The sequence below is a fragment of the Pristiophorus japonicus genome, chromosome 27 (assembly GCF_044704955.1).
Source record: "Pristiophorus japonicus isolate sPriJap1 chromosome 27, sPriJap1.hap1, whole genome shotgun sequence".
Classification (NCBI taxonomy): Eukaryota; Metazoa; Chordata; class Chondrichthyes; family Pristiophoridae; genus Pristiophorus; species Pristiophorus japonicus.
Genome location: NC_092003.1, coordinates 16,201,163 through 16,221,914, shown reverse-complemented (window position 1 = coordinate 16,221,914; position 20,752 = coordinate 16,201,163). Strand labels below are relative to the sequence as shown.

The window sequence follows — 20,752 nt, the reverse complement described above, 5'->3', positions numbered from 1 at the left end:
CAGCCCGAGTGGCCACTCTTCATGCATGAGCCTGAACAGTGTTGGCGGGCTATTTAACTACATCACAACCAACCCAACCCTGTTCGCACTAGACAGCCACACACACACACACACACACACACACACACACACACACACACACACACACACACACAGAGCCAGGAGTCACTGGAGAGTGATTAATTTTGTCTCCTCTGGTCAAGAAGCAGGCAGGCCAATTGCAGAGCCCCTGTTGCCATTGCCAGCTGACATCAGCTAACTCAGAACAGACCAGGGAACAAGGTTTGCTGCAGACTGCATTAACCACCAGGGAGCAGCTATGCTGCATTCTTTCTTACTTCAGAGAAAATGATCTTTGTACGGTAGCGTCTGTAGCCCAAATCCTGTGGTTCAGCTACACGTGCCTCATCAGTCTAGATCAGAGGCTCCCAAACTGGGTGGGCGCACCCACAGCTTGTGTGGGGGTGGCGGAGCTTAAGTCACAATGAGGTTATCGAGAGGGGGGGATGAAGAGGATGGGCTGGGATAAAAACAAAGCACGAAAAAAAGAGGCAAAGGCATTGCAGGACTGCGGCTGGGGCTGAAACCTTTTTACAGAGGACTTTGTGGAGAATGAATCTGATTAACGTCGCTGGTGACTCGATAGTTCTAACGTCACGCCTTTTGATCAATTCTGGCTCTCAATTCGAAAAGACTTCTCCGAATTGTCCCAAAGAGCCGTCAAAATACCTACTCACTTTGCCACAATGCATCAGTGAGCAGTGGTTTCTTCTTTGCTAATTTACATGAAGAATATATTGGAAGCTTCTTGACCATAGCGACTGGCTGAAACTCTTCGAAATCAAACAGGTTCAACAAGTTGTGAGTTCGCAGCAAACAGGCTCATCCGACTCGTTGAGACAAAGGAGAGTCATCAGCGTTCCCATACGCTCGCGTTTATTCAGCAATAGGGCAGCGGTGCTGTTCTATTTATGTTGCGCCCTGACTATAAGCAATAGGTTACGTCAGCCGAAAAAATAAAATTCTTTTGTTCTCTGCAAAAAAAATACTGTTTCAAGAGAGGGGCAACCATGCGACATAATAGGAGTCAGCCATTCGGCCCCTCGAGCCTGCTCCGCCATTCACTAAGATCATGGACTCAGATCCACTTCCCCGCCCGCTCCCTCGAATCCCTTATCGCTCAAAAATCTGTCTATTTCCACCTTAAATATATGACCCAACCTCCACAGCTCTCTGGGGCAGAGAATTCAACAGATTTACAACCCTCCGAGAGAAGAAATTCCTCCTCATCTCAGTTTTAAATGGGTGACCCCTTATTCTGAAACTATGCCCCCTAGTTCTAGATTCCCCCACGAGGGGAAACATCCTCTCTACATCTACCCTGTCAAGCCTCCTCAGAATCTTATACCTTTCAATAAGATCATCTCGCATTCTTCTAAACTCCAATGAGTAGAGGCCCAACCTGCTCAACCTTTCTTAAGGCATCCCCTTCATCTCAGGAATCAACCAAGTGAATCTTCTCTGAACTGCCTCCAATGCAAGTATATCCCTCCTTAAATATGGAGGCCAAAACTGTCACAGTACAGGTGTGGCCTCACCAACACCCTGTGCAGTTGTAGTAGGACTTCCCTATTTTTATACTCATGACTCGATGAAGCGGGGGGGGGGGGGGGGGGGGGGAGGGGCGGGGGGTCTCGGCAAAAGATGTTTGGGAACCTCTGGTCTAGGTAGTCTGCGAAGGACAATTGACGTCAGCCACACAAGATACATGACTCAGCTCTTGGCCGTTACTGCACACTCACCTCGTTTCTGGAAAGATTCAAAATTTTCAAACTGGGAGCTTTGGTAATCAGTTCTGCCAGGTCATCCAGCTTGTAGAGCCGGTTATTGCCCAGGTTGAGAGAGAGCAGCTGCAAAAAAAAAAAAACAGTAGACAAGTTACAATGCCAGTTATAATCATCTGGGACAATGAGACATGGGCAGCATTCCAAATAGGAGGGCTGGTGTGCCTCGGCATCACTTGAAAAAGACACAGATTTAATGAAATAATCAGCAGTAGCTGGTTAGTTCTGTAAAAGGCATTATTACTAAACTTCCTTGTTAAACAGTTAAAGAAAGGTTGCGGCCATGCATTTAAGCTACACAGCCTTGCAGAGATAGAAACATAGAAAATAGATGCAGGAGTAGGCCATTCGGCCCTTTGAGCCCACACCACCATTCAATAAGATCATGGCTGATGATCCCCTCAGTACCCTGTTCCTGCTTTCTCTCTATACCCCTTGATCCCTTTAACCGCCATATCTAACTCCCTCTTGAATATATCCAATGAACTGGCATCAACAACTCTCTGCGGCAGGGAATTACACAGGTTAACAACTCTCTGAGTGAAGAAGTTTCTCCTCATCTCGGTCCTAAATGGCCTACCCCTTATCCTAAGACTATGTCCTCTGTTTCTGGACTTCCCCAACATCGGGAACATTCTTCCCGCATCTAACCTGTCCAGTCTGTCAGAATTTTATCTGTTTCTATGAGATCCCCTCTCATCCTTCTAAACTCCAGTGAATACAGGCCCAGTTGATCCAGTCTCTCCTCATATGTCAGTCCTGCCATCCCAGGAGTCAGTCTGGTGAACCTTCGCTGCACTCCCTCAATAGCAAGAACGTCCTCCCTCAGATTAGGAGACCAAAACTGAACACAATATTCCAGGTGGGGCCTCACCAAGGCCCGGTACAACTGCAGTAAGATCTCCCTGCTCCTATACTCAAATCCCCTCGCTATGGAGGCCAACATACCATTTGCTCCTTCACAGGACTTCTAAATCCCCAAAATTGGCGATTTAAACCTTTCCATCACGACAGAAAATGTATGTGCACCCTGCGTACCTCTGGAATGTTTTCTTCGATTACTTTGATGACCGCATTCATGGAAGTCTTTCTGCTTAACACCACTTCGATATTCTGGGAGACGAGGTCTGTACAAGCAAACAGAACAGTTGCCAAGAATCAGAAGCAGTAATTATTACTGATCTGCAGTCAATGTGCAATAAAGCTAATTGCTCTCCCAGTTTAGTCGAGAGCAGTGAACAAGACCCAGCCACACTACCAAGAGCTTCAGTCGTGGCTCAGTGGGCAGCACATTCGTCTTGGAGTCAGAAGGTTGTGGGTTTTCAAGTCTCGCTCCAGAGACTTGAGCGCATAAATCTAGGCTGACACTCCAGTGTAATACTGAGGGAGCGGCGCACTGTCGGAGGGGCCGCACTGAGGGAGCGGCGCACTGTCGGAGGGGCCGCACTGTCGGAGCGGCGCACTGTCGGAGGGGCCGCACTGAGGGAGCGGCGCACTGTCGGAGGGGCCGCACTGAGGGAGGGGCCGTCTTTCGGATGAGACGTTAAACCGAGGCCCCGTCTGCCCTCGGGTGGATGTAAAAGATCCCGCGGCACTATTTTGAAGATGAGCAGGGGAGTTATCCCTGGTGTCCTGGAACCAATATTTATTCCTCGTAACAAAAACAGATGATCTGGTCATTATCATATTGCTGTTTGTGGGAGCTTGCTGTGCGCAAATTGGCTTCCGTGTTTCCCACACTGCAACAGTGACTAACTACACTTCCAAAAGTGCTTCATTGGCTGTAAAGTGCTTTGAGATGTCCAGTGGCTGCGAAAGGCGCTGTAGAAATCCAAGTCTTTCTTTCATTGACTCAATTCCTGGTCTGTGCCGAGTTAGTGGATCTCAGCTTGCATGGCATTAACGGTTCCTCAGTGCCCAGGCCCAAGGTGGGAAAGTTTAAATCATCCAGGATTACTGACCCCAATCACTAGCCAGTAACCCCTTGTGGGAATGTGGACCTCATTTGAGGGCCGGATCAGACAGTTGTGGTAACTGCAATCATTGAATAAGCCTGCAAACACTGGATCCTGATATTTATTGGAGTGGGTTTGCCCGCCCCGTGCAGTTATGTCACAGCGCGCGGCTTTTTTCCCCCCCAAGCAGGTTGTTGTGTGAAGTGGAGAGGTGATGTCGTGTCTTGCCAATGTGTATCCCTGATTGACAGGCTTGGCTCCCTGTCGGGCAGGGAACACTCCAGAGGAGACTGCAGGCCAGGAGCAGGTAGGGAGCCTGCAGCTGTGTTAATAGTAACCAGGGAGCAGCACGTGCTGGGAGCAGGAGAGCATCGGCAGCGAAGAGGGACGTCACCAAGGTCCAGGTCGGTGATTGGAGCGTGGGCAGGCACAGCAGGAGCGGCGAGGTCGGGGCGAAGGAGCGGCGAGAGATTGTAGAGGGACGTGATCGGGGCCCAGGGGCAGCACGGGCCCAGCCCACACTGCGATGTGTGTGCGCGCTCGGCCCATGCAGCAGAGCTGGTCTCCAGTTGTCCTGGACCAAGACCTCGCTCTGTCAAGCCCGTGTGGTGGCTGGTGTGCAACGGTCACCCCACGTTAAAAAAATCCACCCACAGGCATCTTCCACCCTTCAGGATGTAGTTCGGGATCCGGAATATCAGGTCCTTCATTGAAACACCTGTGAAATGTTTGACGTGGAAGCAAGTCATCCTCGATTCGAGGGACTGCCTCTGACTAGTAGCAACGTGGAGTTTGGGGGGGGGATCTGATCGTCAGGGACGGGTGTCTGATCGCCAATCCCGGGGGGGGGGTTTACATTCTTTACATCCCACCTGATCAAAAACAGGTGAATTTTAGGGTTAAAAATTATCCCACAAGTGTCTAGGTTCACATATAAACACATCTGGAGCTGTAACCCAGAAAAGGTCAGTGCTGGGGAGGGAAAGAGTGGAATATGACATGCAAAAGAAAACTGGGCAGATTTCAACTCTAATTTATACGTATCATTTTCTAATTATGTCGAATAGTCCCAAAATGTGAAAACATGAAACATATTAGGTAAAACAAAGCCCAAATCCATACCTGGGTCACTGCGTATACTGTTTAAGTCTAGCGCCTGCTGTGATCCATCGTAACGCTTACTCATGCATTGCTGTAAAAAAAAAGGGAGATATTTCAAGTAAAATGAAGGCAGAGTCACAGATATCTGTCGAAGTGATAACTTGTTGCCTTTTTGAAGTAACGCCAGAGGCTTCTGCACATCAGCTGAGCAAGGGCTACTTTCCAACCCTGGCTGAACCTAGCCCCTTGGGAGAGAATTTTCAACCCTGCCAAAACGGGTGGGTTTTAATCAGGTGGGATGTTAACATTTTAAAATTTAAAAAAAATCTCAAACATAGAAAGTAAGTGCAGGAGTAGGCCATTCGGCCCTTCGAGCCTGCACCACCATTCAATGAGTTCATGGCTGATCATGCAACTTCAGTACCCCATTCCTGCTTTCTCTCCATACCCCTTGATCCCTTTAGCCGCAAAACTTCCCTTTGAATATATCTAACAAACTGGCCTCAACAACTCTCTGCGGTAGGGAATTCCAAGGTTCACAATTCTCTGGGTGAAGAAGTTTCTCCTCATCTTGGTTCTAAATGGCTTACGCCTTACCCTTAGACTGTGACCCCTGGTTCTGGACTTCCCCAACATCGGGAACATTCTTCCTGCATCTAACCTGTCCAGTCCCGTCAGAAATTTTATATGTTTCTATGAGATCCCCTCTCATCCTGCTAACCTCCAGTGAGTACAGGCCCAGTCGATCCAGTCTCTCCTCATATGTCAGTCCTGCCATGCCGGGAATCAGTCTGGTGAACCTTTGCTGCACTCCCTCAATAGCAAGAACGTCCTTCCTCAGATTAGGAGACCAAAACTGAACACAAGGGCCACATTTAACTCCCTTTTGATTTTATATAGCTCTTCCTCCAAGTGTCAGCCTTGGCGCGAAGTGACACCCCTCTTGTCTCTCGAGTCAGAAGGTCGTAGGTTTCACCGCCAGTGCAGGAACTTACCTATAATCTCAGCAATGTTCTCTTTAAACTGCGCGGCTGCGCCCGGAATTCTCATGCAGGCCACTCTTTTCAATTGGAATAATCACACATTTGAATGGCCACGCAGCCACTTAAAGGGGCCGCGCGCACACACCCAATTTTTTTTTTTTTTAAAAACAGGGTACCTTGAATCTAAGCTAACCCTCTGATGCAGTAATGAGGGAGGCGACATTGTCAGAGGTGCCATCTTTTGGATGAGACACTAAACCGAGGTGTCGCATCTTCCCTCTCGAGGACAAGAGATACCATGTCATTATGCAAAGTGGAGATGGGGCGTTCTCCTTGTGTCTTGCCAATGTGTATCCCTCAACCAAATACAGATTAACTGGTCATTCCACCATCCCCGTACAAAAGGGATCACAGCCCCATTTCCTCCCCCGCCCCGCCCCCCCCCCACCAGCGACAGACGAACTCCTCCTCAACGGCGATCGGGTCCCCTCTCTCCCACGTCGGCGACTGGCCTCCCCATCTCCTTCAGCGACGACTGGAGCTCTCCTTCCCCACCGGTGACCTCCTTCCCCACCGGTGACCTGGCCTCTTCTCCAGCTCCAACACGTGGTGAGTACCATGGCTGTGACCGCCCCCCTGCCCTCCCACCCTGAACCCCGGTGGGCCACTGACCCTCCCAATGCCTGCCCCCAGCCAGGCCTCAGACTACCTACCATCAAGGGTGCTACCCAGCACCGAGCCTGCGGCCAACATCTCGCCGTAGGCAACTAGGCCCATACAGCAGAGCAGAGCCTGGTCCCCTGCCACTGGACTAAGACCTCGCTCGGCTAAGCCCATGTGGTAGCCGGTGTTCAACGATCACCCCACGTTAAAAGAACTCACGCACAGGCATCTTCCACTCCTCTAACATAAATTTCGGGACCTGGAACGTCAGGACCCTCATGGACAACCCCAACAGCGACAGGCCGGAACGCCGCACCGCCATAGCTGCCCGGGAACTTAAGACGCCCGCCCACCCACCCACCCTTCCTTGCCCTCAACGACTATCTGTCCCACCCAGGATCTGTGGCTCGCACGTTGAACTGTTCAGCCATCAAAGAACTCACTTCAGGAGTGGAAGCAAGTCTTCCTCGATTCCGAGGGACTGCCTATGATGATGATGATGATGATGGATGTCGGTGCACAAATGGCCTATAAAACAATCGCTATACTTCAAAAGTAATGCATTGGCTGTGAAGTGCTTTGTTGGACGTGAAATACACTATAAAAATGCCATCTCTTTTATCGGCAATCCTTAGTTACTTTCTGCTACATTCTGCTAGATGCATGCAACTCCTCCCAGTCTCGTCTACCAGCTCTGTGCCTCTGTTATAGCTGCATTTTTAAAAAAGATTTTCACTGTTTGTGGGGTGGGGTTATCAAGTTCAAAAAATGAGGAACTCTTCCAGCAGAAACTATCATGTTTTTGTAACTTTTATTTTTTTTAAACAAATCTGATAGAATTTCACTTTTCAATGATGCCATGCAAACTTTTCATGGGAACATAGGAACAGGAGTAAACTATTCAACGGCAAGTCTATTTTGCCATTCAGTTAGATCATGGCTGATCTGTATCAATTTCTCCTCGTTACCCCTCCCTCCCCATGGATTTTTTGCAAATTACCTTAAATCTGTGTCCTGTGATTACCGACCCTCCTCTCAGTGGAAACAGTTACATCCTATTTACTCTATCAAAGCCCATCATTTTGAACATCTCAAATCTCCCCTTAACCTTCTCTGCTCCAAGGAGAACAATCCAAGCTTCCTCTGTCTCCCCACGTAACTGAAGTCCCTCATCCCTGGTCATCACCATTTGGAAAGAGGTGACATGATAGGTCCAAGTCAGCATGGATTTGTGAAAGGGAAATCATGCTTGACAAATCTTCTGGAATTTTTTGAGGATGTTTCCAGTAGAGTGGACAAGGGAGAACCAGTTGATGTGGTATATTTGAACTTTAAGAAGGCTTTCGACAAGGTCCCACACAAGAGATTAATGTGCAAAGTTAAAGCACATGGGATTGGGGGTAGTGTGCTGACGTGGATTGAGAACTGGTTGTCAGACAGGAAGCAAAGAGTAGGAGTAAATGGGTACTTTTCAGAATGGCAGGCAGTGACTAGTGGGGTACCGCAAGGTTGTGTGCTGGGGCCCCAGCTGTTTACACTGTACATTAATGATTTAGATGAGGGGATTAAATGTAGTATCTCCAAATTTGCGGATGACACTAAGTTGGGTGGCAGTGTGAGCTGCGAGGAGGATGCTATGAGGCTGCAGAGCGACTTGGATAGGTTAGGTGAGTGGGCAAATGCATGGCAGATGAAGTATAATGTGGATAAATGTGAGGTTATCCACTTTGGTGGTAAAAACAGAGAGACAGACTATTATCTGAATGGTGACAGATTAGGAAAAGGGGAGGTGCAACGAGACCTGGTGTCATGGTACATTAGAGAGAGACTGTCAGAGAGAGGGGTAGAGGGGTAGAGGGGGAGAGAGAGAGAGAGAGAGAGAGAGAGAGACTGTCAGAGAGAGGGGTAGAGGTGGTGGGGGAAAGAGACGCAGAGAGACAGACGGAGTGATTGAAAGACAGACAGAGAGAGCGAGAGACCGAGACTGATGATGGGTTCGAGAAGCTGGCTGTGAATCCTGTGTCGATTTTACAACCCGTAACTTCCCTTTATGCTTCGATAAATGCCCATCGCTCCCTCACCCGAGGTGTTCGTGGACCCTGAGCAACGGACACGCGGGCTGGCGCTGGAGGGGTGGGGGCTGGCTGGTTTGAGTTGTGCTGCGATCAGCTCGGCTGCCTGGGACCCTCTGCCCTTGTAGTGTCTGCTGATGGGACGGGGCTCATTTTCTGTGTGGTTTATTCAGCAAAGGAATAGCGAATAATAAAACGTCGACAAAATTGTAGCTTGTGACATTTTTGTGTTGTTTCTCTTTATTTTACTGACCAAGGTGAATCGTTACTTTGGGGAGAGTGGTGGCGAGGGATGTGGGGTGAGGCCACACCTGGAATATTGTGTACAGTTTTGCTCTCCTTACCTAAGGAAGGATATACTTGCCATTGAGGGAGTGCAGCGAAGGTTCACCAGACTGATTCACGGGATGGGGGGATTGTCCTATGAGGAGAGATTGAGGAGACTAGGCCGATATTCTCTAGAATTTAGAAGAATGAGAGGTGATCTCATTGAAACATACACAATTCTTACAGGGCTTGACAGGGTAGATGCAGGGAGGGTGTTTCCCCCCGGGCTGGGGAGTCTAGAACCAGGGGTCACAGTCTCAGGATAAGGGGTCGGCCATTTAGGACTGAGATGAGGAGGAATTTCTTCACTCAGAGGGTGGTGAATCTTTGGAATTCTCTGCCCCAGAGGGCTGTGGAGGCTCAGTCATTGAGTATATTCAAGGCTGAGATCGATAGATTTTTTGGATATTAAGGGAATTGAGGGATCGGGCAGGAAAGTACAGTTGAGGTCGAAGATCAGCCACGATCTCATTGAATGGTGGAGCAGGCTCGAGGGGCCGAATGGCCAACTCCTGCTCCTATTTCTTAAGACCATTCTTCACGGCTTCACCGCAGAGCTAGATCTTGCCCTCACACACATGCCTGAAGGTGCCCACTCGGTGGCAATTGGCCCAGGGTTACTAAGGCAAATTATAGCGACCCCCACACACACACAGCTAAACCAACACAGACTGGAACTAAATCTGGGGACATAGGCTCTGAGAAACAGATGTTAGCTGTGGGCCATTGGGACAGTAATGTGTGTGTGGGGCAGTTGGATCTGGGCTGCTGCACCTTCAGGCTAACCCAGGCCCCGCTGGATGGCAGTGTGTCTTGTTTGGAATTTGTGGTGTAGAGATTTGCAAAGGCCTCTTGCCTCGCTGATCAATAAATACGAGAATGCCAAGATCTGATGGTATCAGGGGCTTGAGAAGTCAGCTCCCTCAGTATGCCCCTCCGACAGTGCAGCGCTCCCTCAGTACTGCCCCTCCGACAGTGCGGCGTTCCCTCAGTACTGCCCCTCCGACAGTGCGGCGCTCCCTCAGTACTGCCCCTCCGACCGTGCGGCGCTCCCTCAGCACTGCACTGCGAGCGTCGGCCTGGATTAAGGACTCAAGTCCCTGGAGTGGGGCTCAGGCTAAACAGCAGCAATCAATCTCTGTCAATGAGTCTGCAACGGTCCCAGGCAGGAGACGAGGAAAAACCCCTGTGGTAGAAAGATTCGTGAACCACAGGTGCAAAGTTAGCTGGTCCTGCCAAGCACGAATGGCAGGCAGTGACTAGTGGGGTACCGCAAGGTTCTGTGCTGGGGCCCCAGCTGTTTACACTGTAAATGAATGATTTAGACGAGGGGATTAAATGTAGTATCTCCAAATTCGCGGATGACACAAAGTTGGGTGGCAGTGAGAGCTGCGAGGAGGATGCTATGAGGCTGCAGAGTGACTTGGATAGGTTAGGTGAGTGGGCAAATGCATGGCAGATGAAGTATAATGTGGATAAATGTGAGGTTACCCACTTGGGTTGTAAAAACAGAGAGACAGGCTATTATCTGAATGGTGACAGATTAGGAAAAGGGGAGGTGCAACGAGACCTGGGTGTCATGGTACATTAGTCATTGAAGGTTGGCATGCAGGTACAGCAGGCGGTTAAGAAAGCAAATGGCATGTTGGCCTTCATAGCGAAGGGATTTGAGTCCAGGGGCAGGGAGGTGTTACTGCAGTTGTACAGAGCCTTGGTGAGGCCACACCTGGAGTAGTGTGTACAGTTTTGGTCTCCTAATTTGAGGAAGGACATTCTTGCTATTGAGAGTGTGCAGCGAAGGTTCACCAGACTGATTCCCGGGATGGCGGGACTGACATATCAAGAAAGACTGGATCAACTGGGCTTGTATTCACTGGAGTTCAGAAGAATGAGGGGGATCTCATAGAAACGTTTAAAATTCTGATGGGTTTAGACAGGTTAGATGCAGGAAGAATGTTCCCAATGTTGGGGAAGTCCAGAACCAGGGGTCACAGTCTAAGGATAAGGGGTAAGCCATTTAGGACCGAGATGAGGAGAGACTTCTTCACCCAGAGAGTGGTGAACCTGTGGAATTCTCTACCACAGAAAGTTGTTGAGGCCAATTCACTAAATATATTCAAAAAGGAGTTAGATGTAGTCCTTACTACTAGGGGAATCAAGGGGTATGGCGAGAAAGCAGGAATGGGGTACTGAAGTTGCATGTTCAGCCATGAACTCATTGAATGGCAGTGCAGGCTCGAAGGGCCTATTTTCTATGTTTCTATGCTTCTATCGGCAGTCCCTCGGAATCGAGGAAGACTTGCTTCCACTCTTGGAAAAAAAAAATTAGTCCTTAGGTGGCTGAACAGTCCAATACGAGAACCATAGTCCCTGTCACAGGTGAGACAGATAGTGGTTGAGGGTAAGGGAGGGTGGGACAGGTTTGTCACACATTCTTTCTGCTGCCTGCGCTTGGTTTCTGCATGCTCTCAGCGACAAGACTCGAGGTGCTCAGCGCCCTCCTGGATGCATTTCCTCCACTTAGGGTGGTCTTTGTCCAGGGACTCCCAGGTGTCGGTGGGGATGTTGCACTTCATCAGGGAGTACCATTCCAGTAAATGTCCGCCGCACCCTCTCCAAGGCCTTGACATCCTTCCTAAAGTGTGGTGCCCAGAATCGGACGCAATACTCCAGCTGGGGCCTGATTTAAGGGTAACTTCCTGGTCATGTTGATTATAGATTTCCCAGAGCAGACTATTTGTGGCTAATGTCACAAAGCGATGTACGGCAAACTATGTGTGAATTCCTCAACAGTCTTAGTATTCTCTCACCTTTACGTGCTCAATTTCCTCCAATTTGAGTTCATTCAAAACGGAAGACGGCGGCACTGTAGCGTTAATTATGATTCCCACCTGTGGGAAAAGAAAACATGTGTTCACATCAATCAGTTTTACAATTTTGGAGTCTGTGATGTGTGCCCCTGTGAGTATGCTCACAGGCTTGTAGAGCTGTTGAGTTGGGAGTGGCTTAGCCAGTCAGGTGATGTTCACAAGACTGAATAAAACCCCAGCCAGTTGGGTTCAGGGATACACAATGAGGTATGCAGTTGTAAGCCTCGTGGGTGAACTGGTAACATGTCGATTGTTAAACCTTTGTTAATAAACCAACTCGTTCTTATGAATTCTTAAGCAAAGAACCCATGAAGCAAATACATTACAGAGTGCGGCACGGCATGTCATGTAAAGTAAATGGGAAATAAGGAGTTCCCTGAATGGTTCAGTGAGAAAACATATCACTTAGCACAGTACTGATAGAGAGGGAGAGACCGGCTTCAATCGCCAGTGTGCCAAGCAAGCTCACCACAGCCATGGCAGCACTCAGGAAGCTGCAAGTTGTTTCGGGGTCCTCAGCTGGAAGGAAGGCAAGTCAACCGGTTCTGTTCCTCCTTGCTATCCAGCGATGTGAGCAGAGGGAAGGATTGGGCATGGCTGGGATGACCTCCAGGGTGGACTGGGCCTACTGACAGTCAAATGGCCACCTGGGCAAGGTAAAACTGCACCCCAGTGAAAGTGATCACCTTCTGGAGAGAGAGGAGGGTGCACAACCCAGTGGCAAATCATCGGCTTTTCTGCTGTGGGTCCACAACAAGAAATTAGGTTGGGATCGGTCAAGCACACTTTGGAAAACAGAGCAAGCTTGCTTCTATCCAGACAGAAGAGACGTTTTTTTTTAAAACCACGGGTAAAAACACATTACATCATTCTTGCTGTCAGAAATATATAAAGCCATATGAAATATATAAAGCCATATACCCGGTACAAATCTTTGTCAACAATTCTTCTTGATAGCTGCTTCAAAGCGTTTGCAGCCGTAGAATCTTCGACATAGAACACTGCCTTATTACCATCATAGTGGAACTGTAGAAACAAAATATGAATCAGCGTCTGCTAATGGTCGAGCCGAAACAAGTCTCAATTCCTCAAGTGCAGAGAATAGAAATGTCATAGAATTATACAGCTATAATTAGACACACTCCCCTGCAAATTTCTCTCAAGTATATGTTCAACTGCCGTTTGAAAGTTACGACTGAATGTGCTTCCACTGTCCTTTCAGGCAGCGCGTTCCTGATCATGATTCACTGAGGCCTAACCAGTGGTTTATAAAGGTTTACCATAAGCTCCTGGCTCGTCCTGAACAACAACAACCACCCATTTTAAAATGACTCAATTGAAAAGCTAAAAGGTGAACATATCTGGACATGAATGAGGATCTGATCAGGTTTAGCTGAAAGTTCCCACTCCCTCACTCGGCAAGATATTACAGTCATCTCTTGAGTGGGAGAGAAAGCTAGAATGGGGGGGGGGGGGGGCTGTACTCCCACCAGGGATGTTGATCTGCAGCCACGAGCCCATACGAATTAGAACCAGGAATAGGCCACACGGCCCCTCGAGCCTGCTCCACCATTCAATAAGATCATGGCTGATCTTCTACCTTAACACCACTTTCCCACCCGATCCCCATATGCCTCAATTCCCCGAGAGTCCGAAAGTCTATCGACCTCGGCCTTGAATACACTCAATGACTCTTTGTGGATGAGAATTCCAAAGATTCACCACCCTCCAAGTGAAGAAATTCCTCCTCATCTCAGTCCTAAATGGCCAACCCCTTATCCTGAGACTGTGACCCCCGGTTCTAGAATTTATATTTTGGCCCGGTGCTGGAAATCTGACCCTCAAAGATCAGACAACGCATTTGCACTGTCTTTCTCATTGGTTAGTTTGCCCTGTCTGGATATTGTGGGCCTTCGAGTTTATTTTATGGCTGTTGCCTCACTGTTTAAAACATTTTAATCAGTTGCAACAAGAGCTGGCTAGTGTCAGCAATTGGTGATAAATGCAAGTAATGGGAACATTGTCCTAGAAGCTTTCTTTTAGGCATTTTATAGTCAACATTACGAGTGATTCATCCCAGTGACTTGAGCACAAAAATCTAGGCTGACACTCGGGGCAGCGCTGCACTGTCGGAGGGGCAGCGCTGAGGGAGCGCCGCACTGTCGGAGGGGCAGCGCTGAGGGAGCGCCGCACTGTCGGAGGGGACGCCGCACTGAGGGAGTGCCGCACTGTCGGAGGGGACGCCGCACTGAGGGAGTGCCGCACTGTCGGAGGGGCCGTCTTTCGGATGAGACATTAAACCGAGGCCCGTCTGCTCCGCTCAGGTGGATGTCAAAGATCCCACGGCACTATTTTGAAGAAGAGCAGGGGAGTTCTCCCCGGTTTCCTGGGGCAAATATTTATCCCTCAATCAACATCACTAGAACAGATGATGTGGTTATTCATCTCATTGCTGTGTGTGGGAGCTTGCTATGCACAAATTGTCTGCCGCATTACAGCAGTGACTACACTCCAAAAGCACTTCATTGGCTGTAAAGCGCTTTGGGACATCCAGTGGTCGTGAAAGGCGCTATAGAAATGCAAGTCCTTCATTTTTTGAATATACAGTAGGTACCAAGTCATGGATTCACCAAGGCCCTGTACAACTGCAGTAAGACCTCCCTGCTCCTATACTCAAATCCCCTAGCTATGAAGGCCAACATACCATTTGCCTTCTTCACCGCCTGCTGTACCTGCATGCCCACTTTGTGTTTGATGAACCATGACACCCAGGTCTCGTTGCACCTCCCCTTTTCCTAGCCTGCCGCCATTCAGATAATATTCTGCCTTCATGTTTTTGCCCCCAAAATGGATAACCTCACATTTATCCACATCATACTGCATCTGCCATGCATTTGCCCACTCACCTAACCTGTCCAAGTCACCCTGCAGCCTCTTAGTGTCCTCCTCACAGCTCACTCTGCCACCCAGTTTAGTGTCATCTGCAAACTTGGAGATATTACACTCTATTCCTTCATCCAAATCGTTAATGTATATTATAAAGAGCTGGGGTCCCAGCACTGAGCCCTGCAACACTCCCACTAGTCACTGCCTGCCATTCTGACTCTCTGCTTCCTGTCTGCCAACCAGTTCTCTATCCACGTCAGTATATTACCCCCAATACCATGTGCTTTGATTTTGCACACTAACTTCTTGTGCGGGACTTTGTCAAAAGCCTTCTGAAAGTCCAAATACACCACATCCACTGGTTCTCCCTTGTCCACTCTACTAGTTACATCCTCAAAAAATTCCAGAAGATTAGTCAAGCATGATTTCCCTTTCATAAATCCATGCTGACTTGATCCGATCCTATCACCGCTTTCCAAATGCGCTGCTATTTCATCCTTCATGATCGATTCAAACATTTTCCCCACTCCTGATGTCAAGCTAACCGGTCTATAATTACCCATTTTCTCTCTCCCTCCTTTTTTAAAACTTGGTGTTACATTAGCTACCCTCCAGTCCATGGGAACTGATCCAGAGTCGATAGACAGTTGGAAAATGATCACCAATGCATCCACTATTTCTCGGGCCACTTCCTTGAACACTGTGGGATGCAGGCTATCAGGTCCCGGGGATTTATCGGCCTTCAATCCCATCAATTTCCCAAACACAATTTCCCACCTAATAAGGATATCCTTCAGTTCCTCCTTCTCACTAGACCCACTGTCCCCTAGTACATTCGGAAGGTTATTTGTATCTTCCTTCGTGAAGACAGAACCGAAGTATTGGTTCAATTGGTCTGCCATTTCTTTGTTCCCCATTATAATTTCACCCGAATCCGACTACACGGGACCGACGTTTGTCTTTACTAATCTTTTTCTCTTCACATATTTATAGAAGCTTTTGCAGTCAGTTTTTATGTTCCCTGCAAGCTTCCTCTTGTACTCTATTTTCCCCTCTTAATTAAACCCTTAATCCTCCTCTGTTGAATTCTAAATTTCTCCCAGTCCTCAGGTTTGTTGCTTTTTCTAGCCAATTTATATGCTTCTTCCTTGGCTTCAACACTATCCTTAATTTCCTTTGTTAGTCATGGTTGAGCCACCTTCCCAGTTTTATTTTTACTTCAGACAGGGATGTACATTTGCTGAAGTTCATCCATGTGATCTTTAAATGTTTGCCAACTGGTCAACATCGTTCACGCTGCAGTTACACTCGGCACAATGTGCTTCCTACCCCTCTCCAGACTCTTGCTAGGAGACCACGGGCAGTGAATGTCGACAGGCTGTTCATCATAGGTGGTCCCTCGAAGCGAGGATGACTTGCTTCCAAGCCAAAAAGGGATGAGTTCACAGATGTTTCAATGAAGGACCTAATATTCTGGATCCCGAACTACATCCTGAAGGGTGGAAGATGCCTGTGGATTTTTTTTAACCTGTGGTGACCGTTGCACATCAGCCACCACACGGACTGGAGAGCTCGGCCTTTAACCAGTGGCAAGGGTTAACCAGGACGACTGGGGACCTGCTCTGCTGCACGGACCTAGTGGACCGGCTGTTCATCCATGTGGGGAATCACGGTTAAGTGCAATCCAGGTACTGCCCAGAATTCCAAGCCTTACCGTTTCTGGCAGGAATCAGTGAGCAGGAGCAGAATCTCCATATTTCCCATTCCTACCTCGGTTTTAAATGTACCTCTAACTGAAACCAGAAAAGGCTCATTTTACTGGTACGGTTTTCCCGACACTCCAGCTTGACCTAAACAAGCACCTCTGCCATGATTCCTACCTGGACAGGAGTAAAGGAAACAGTGCACATTGCATGCAAGTTTGACAAAAGCCAGGGCTTGTCATATTTCTTTCCAAAGGGAATCTGATGAGAGAGCAAACATATTTAACCATTAATCATATTCAACAGTTCTTAACTTTACAATGCTAATTTACAATGATCATTTTCAAACTTTTTAAAAATAAGCATTTACTTGCATAAATGCAATCGGAAAATGGTGCGAACACTTAAAACAGATTGTTCTAATGCCAAGGTTTAAATTTTACTTAAAACATCAACTAATTCAATGTGAAATGAATACAGTAAGATTTTTGACCGAATGAATGCAGTAAGGTTATTGGGAGATGGCTCTGTGATGGACGAGTGGGTAAATGCACTGCATAATGTCAGACTAAATGATATGCACAAAGGCACCCAGTTCAATCCCTGGTCTGTGCTGCATTAGCTGGGCACAGCACAGGGTGCAACAATGGATCGCAGTGTCACAGGCTGAGAAGGGGGTGGGGGAAGCCCAGCAGGATTTCCATGTCTGATCATCAGCGAGTGACTTGTACTTAAAATGTATGCGAGTGGATGTTAAGCCAGAGCAGGGTCAGACCCAGGGTAAAAAGCTGATGACTCTGGGCATACACATTTGATTTTAATTCATTCTCGGCATGTGGACATCGTTGACAAGGCCGGCATTTATTGCTCATACCTAGTAGTCCCGATAAAGGGTTTCATTCAATTGAGTGGCGTGCTAGGCCACTTCAGAGGGCAGTTAAGAATCAACTGTATTGGTGTGAGACTGGAGCCACATACAGAAATGCCGACAGTTTCACGGTCAATTTCATTGATACCATTTTTTTTTAAACGGAATTCAAATTTTCAAAGTCACGATGGGATCCGAACTCGCGTTCTCTCGATTATGAGTCCAGGATTACTAGTCCAGTAACATGACCGCTACACGATCGTACCCTTGCACAAGGGCCCACAGGTCTAATGTCATTATCATAGGTGGTTCCTTGAACAAGGATGACTTGCTTCCACACCAAAAGGGGTGAGTTCACAGATGTTTCAATGAAGGAGCCGATGTTCCAGTCCTGAACTACAATGGAGGGGGCGGAAGATGCCCGTGCGTGGATTGTTTTAACGCGTGGTGACCATTGCACATCAGCCAGCACACGGGTTTGGCAGAACTAGGCCTTTATCCAGTGGCAAGGGTTAACCAGGATGACTGGAGACCAGCTCTGCTGCACGGACCTAGTGCGCTCACATATCGCACAGTGTGGGCTGGCCCGTGCTGCCCCTGGGCTCCTCTGGACCCCGCACCCTCTGCCACGATCTCTCGCCTGCTCCTCTGCCACAAACATTCGCCACGATCTCTCATCGCTGCTCCGCCACGCAGGTCACTGTTCCTTTAGGAAAGGAAGGGATGAGATGGAGAAGATGCATGGGAGCAAGCAGGCTGCGGCGGGGAGAAGAGATGGAAAAGAATTCTCCTCTGGTGAAAATTGTTACACTGCAACTCAAAAGGAAGGAGATTTACATCAAAAGTCACTTGGCCCAGATTCTCACACCGATCCGCACAGTAGTTATGCTCCAAACGTACAGAACAGCAAGGATAGAGCAGCTGCTAAACAAAGACGTACAGTAACTTTAAACCAGCTTCTCCGTGTACTGGTGTTGCTGCTTGCACTTCGCTCTGAATTTGGCTTCACTGTAACCTGGATACTGGAGGGCCCTCCATCACGATCGTGCCAGCTGTCTGGGCGGCGAGATGGCCTCGAACCATAGGGCGTACTGAGGATTAAAGGGGAAAAAAAAAAGTGTCACAACATGCAGGATTACACAGTGCACATCATCTCTGCCGCAGATTGCTCACTGCATCACAATACCATTGCACACACACTACACCAATATAGAAAGCTCAAGGAAAAAGATTTGCATTTCTATAGCACCTTGCACGACTACCGGACGTCTCAAAGCGCTTCACAGCCAGTGAAGTACTTTTGAAGTGTAGTCACTTGTACACCAGTCATTGAAAGCAAACATGCAGGTGCAGCAAGCAGTTAGGAAGGCAAATGGTATATTGGCCTTCATTGTAAGAGGATTTGAATACAGGAGCAAGCATGTCTTACTCCAGTTATACAGGGCCCTGGTGAGACCACACCTGGAGTATTGGGTGTAGTTTTGGTCTCCTTACCTAAGGAAGGATATAGTTGCCATAGAGGGAGTGTAATGAAGGTTCACCAGACTGATTCCTGGAATGGGGGGATTGTCGTATGAGGAGATTGGGTCGACTAGGCCTAGATGAGAGCTGGTCTCCAGTCGTCTTGGTTAATCCTTGCTACTGGACCAAGACCTCGCTCTGTCAAGCCCCGTGTGGTGGCTGGTGTGCAACGGTCACCCCACGTTAAAAAAATCCAAGCACAGGCATCTTCCACCCTTCAGGATGTAGCTCGGACCTGGAATTTTAGGTCAATCATTGAGACACCTGTGAACTTTTTGATGTGGAAGCAAGTCATCCTCGATTCGAGGGACTGCCCATGATGATTAGGGGATCTCAGTGAAACGTATAAAATTCTGACGGGGTTGAATAGACTGAATGTGGGGAGGTTGTTTCCCGGGGCTGGGAAGTCGAGAACAAGGGGTCACAGTCTCAGGATACGGGGTAGGAAATTCAGGACTGAGATGAGGAGAAATGTTCTCACTCAGAGGGTGGTGAACCTGTGGAATTCTCTACCACAGAAGGCTGTGGAGGCCAAGTTACTGAATATATTTAAGAGGGAGAGATAGATTTCTAGACACAAAAAGCATCAAGGGGTATGATGAAAAAGCGGGAATATGGTGTTGAGATGGAGGATCAGCCATGATCATAATGAATGGCGCTGCAGACTCGAAGGGCCGAATGGCCTACTCCTGCTCCTGTTTTCTATGTCACTGTTGTAATGTGGGAAACGCGGCAGCCAATTTGCGCACAGCAAACTCCCACAAACCGCAATGTGATAATGACCAGATCATCTGTTTTTGTTATGTTGGTTGAGGGATAAATATTGGCCCCAGGACACCTGGGAGAACTCCCCTGCTCTTCTTTGAAATAGCGCCATGGGATCGTTTACGTCCACAGAGAGAGCAGACGGGGCCTCGGTTTAAAGTCTCTTCTGAACGACAGGAACTCCGACAGGGCGGTGCTCCCGCAGCATTGCACTGGAGTGTCAGCAGAGATTTTTATGTGCTCGGAGTGGGACTTGAACCCACAACCTTCTGACATAGAGGTGAAACTGCTGCCCACTGAGCCACAGCTGACACGATAAGAAGAATGATCACTGTGCTGTGCTCAGTTACTGATGAACTCTGAGCTGCTCGGTTTATTTTTTCATTTCACGGCAGTGTAACACTGGCATAAATCAGAACACTGGCAGCCAGACATGAAAACATGCGCACTGTACCAGAAAACAGCAGTGTACTGTATGTGCGGGTCTCCTCGGCTCAGCTATCACACCCTCACCTCAAGAGACAGGTCATATGCTCGAGCCCCACTCCAGAAACGAGCGCTCATAATCTGGCCACGCTGCCGGAGGGGCAGTACTGAGGGAGCGCCGCACTGTCGGAGGGGCAGCACTGAGGGAGCGCCGCACTGTCGGAGGGGCAGCACTGAGGGAGCGCCGCACTGCCGGAGGGGCAGCACTGAGGGAGCGCCGCACTGCCGGAGGGGCAGCACTGAGGGAGCGCCGCACTGCCGGAGGGGCAGCACTGAGGGAGCGCCGCACTGCCGGAGGGGCAGCACTGAGGGAGCGCCGCACTGCCGGAGGGGCAGCACTGAGGGAGAGCCGCACCGAGGGAGCGCCGCACTGTCGGAGGGGCAGTACCGAGGGAGCGCCGCACTGTCGGAGGGGCAGTACTGAGGGAGCGCCGCACTGTCGGGAGGGGCAGTACCGAGGGAGCGCCGCACTGTCGGGAGGGGCAGTACCGAGAGAGCGCCGCACTGTCGGGAGGGGCAGTACCGAGAGAGCGCCGCAATGCCGGGAGGGGCAGTACCGAGGGAGCGCCGCAATGCCGGGAGGGACAGTACCGAGGGAGCACCGCACTGCCGGAGATGCCGTTTTTCGGATGAGACGTTAGACCAAACATAAATGCCTGCTCTCTCAGGTGGCCGTAAACGATCCCATAGCACTATTTTGAAGAGGAG

At 48.9% G+C, this 20,752-nt stretch overlaps 1 protein-coding gene across 6 annotated transcripts in view; it reads right to left on the bottom strand.

Annotated features, from left to right (window-relative positions):
* Positions 1-20,752, bottom strand: part of LOC139239496 (nuclear RNA export factor 1-like) — a 92,822-nt gene that overhangs the window by 27,675 nt on the left and 44,395 nt on the right. For all 6 annotated transcript variants that reach the window (XM_070868284.1, XM_070868287.1, XM_070868285.1 and 3 more), the window contains 7 exons: positions 18,213-18,363; positions 16,582-16,665; positions 12,737-12,841; positions 11,756-11,836; positions 4,922-4,991; positions 2,883-2,971; positions 1,803-1,910 (listed from right to left, as the gene is read on the bottom strand). In XM_070868284.1, the coding sequence (XP_070724385.1) occupies positions 1,803-1,910; positions 2,883-2,971; positions 4,922-4,991; positions 11,756-11,836; positions 12,737-12,841; positions 16,582-16,665; positions 18,213-18,363 (688 nt within the window). The remainder of the gene's footprint in view (positions 1-1,802; positions 1,911-2,882; positions 2,972-4,921; positions 4,992-11,755; positions 11,837-12,736; positions 12,842-16,581; positions 16,666-18,212; positions 18,364-20,752) is intronic.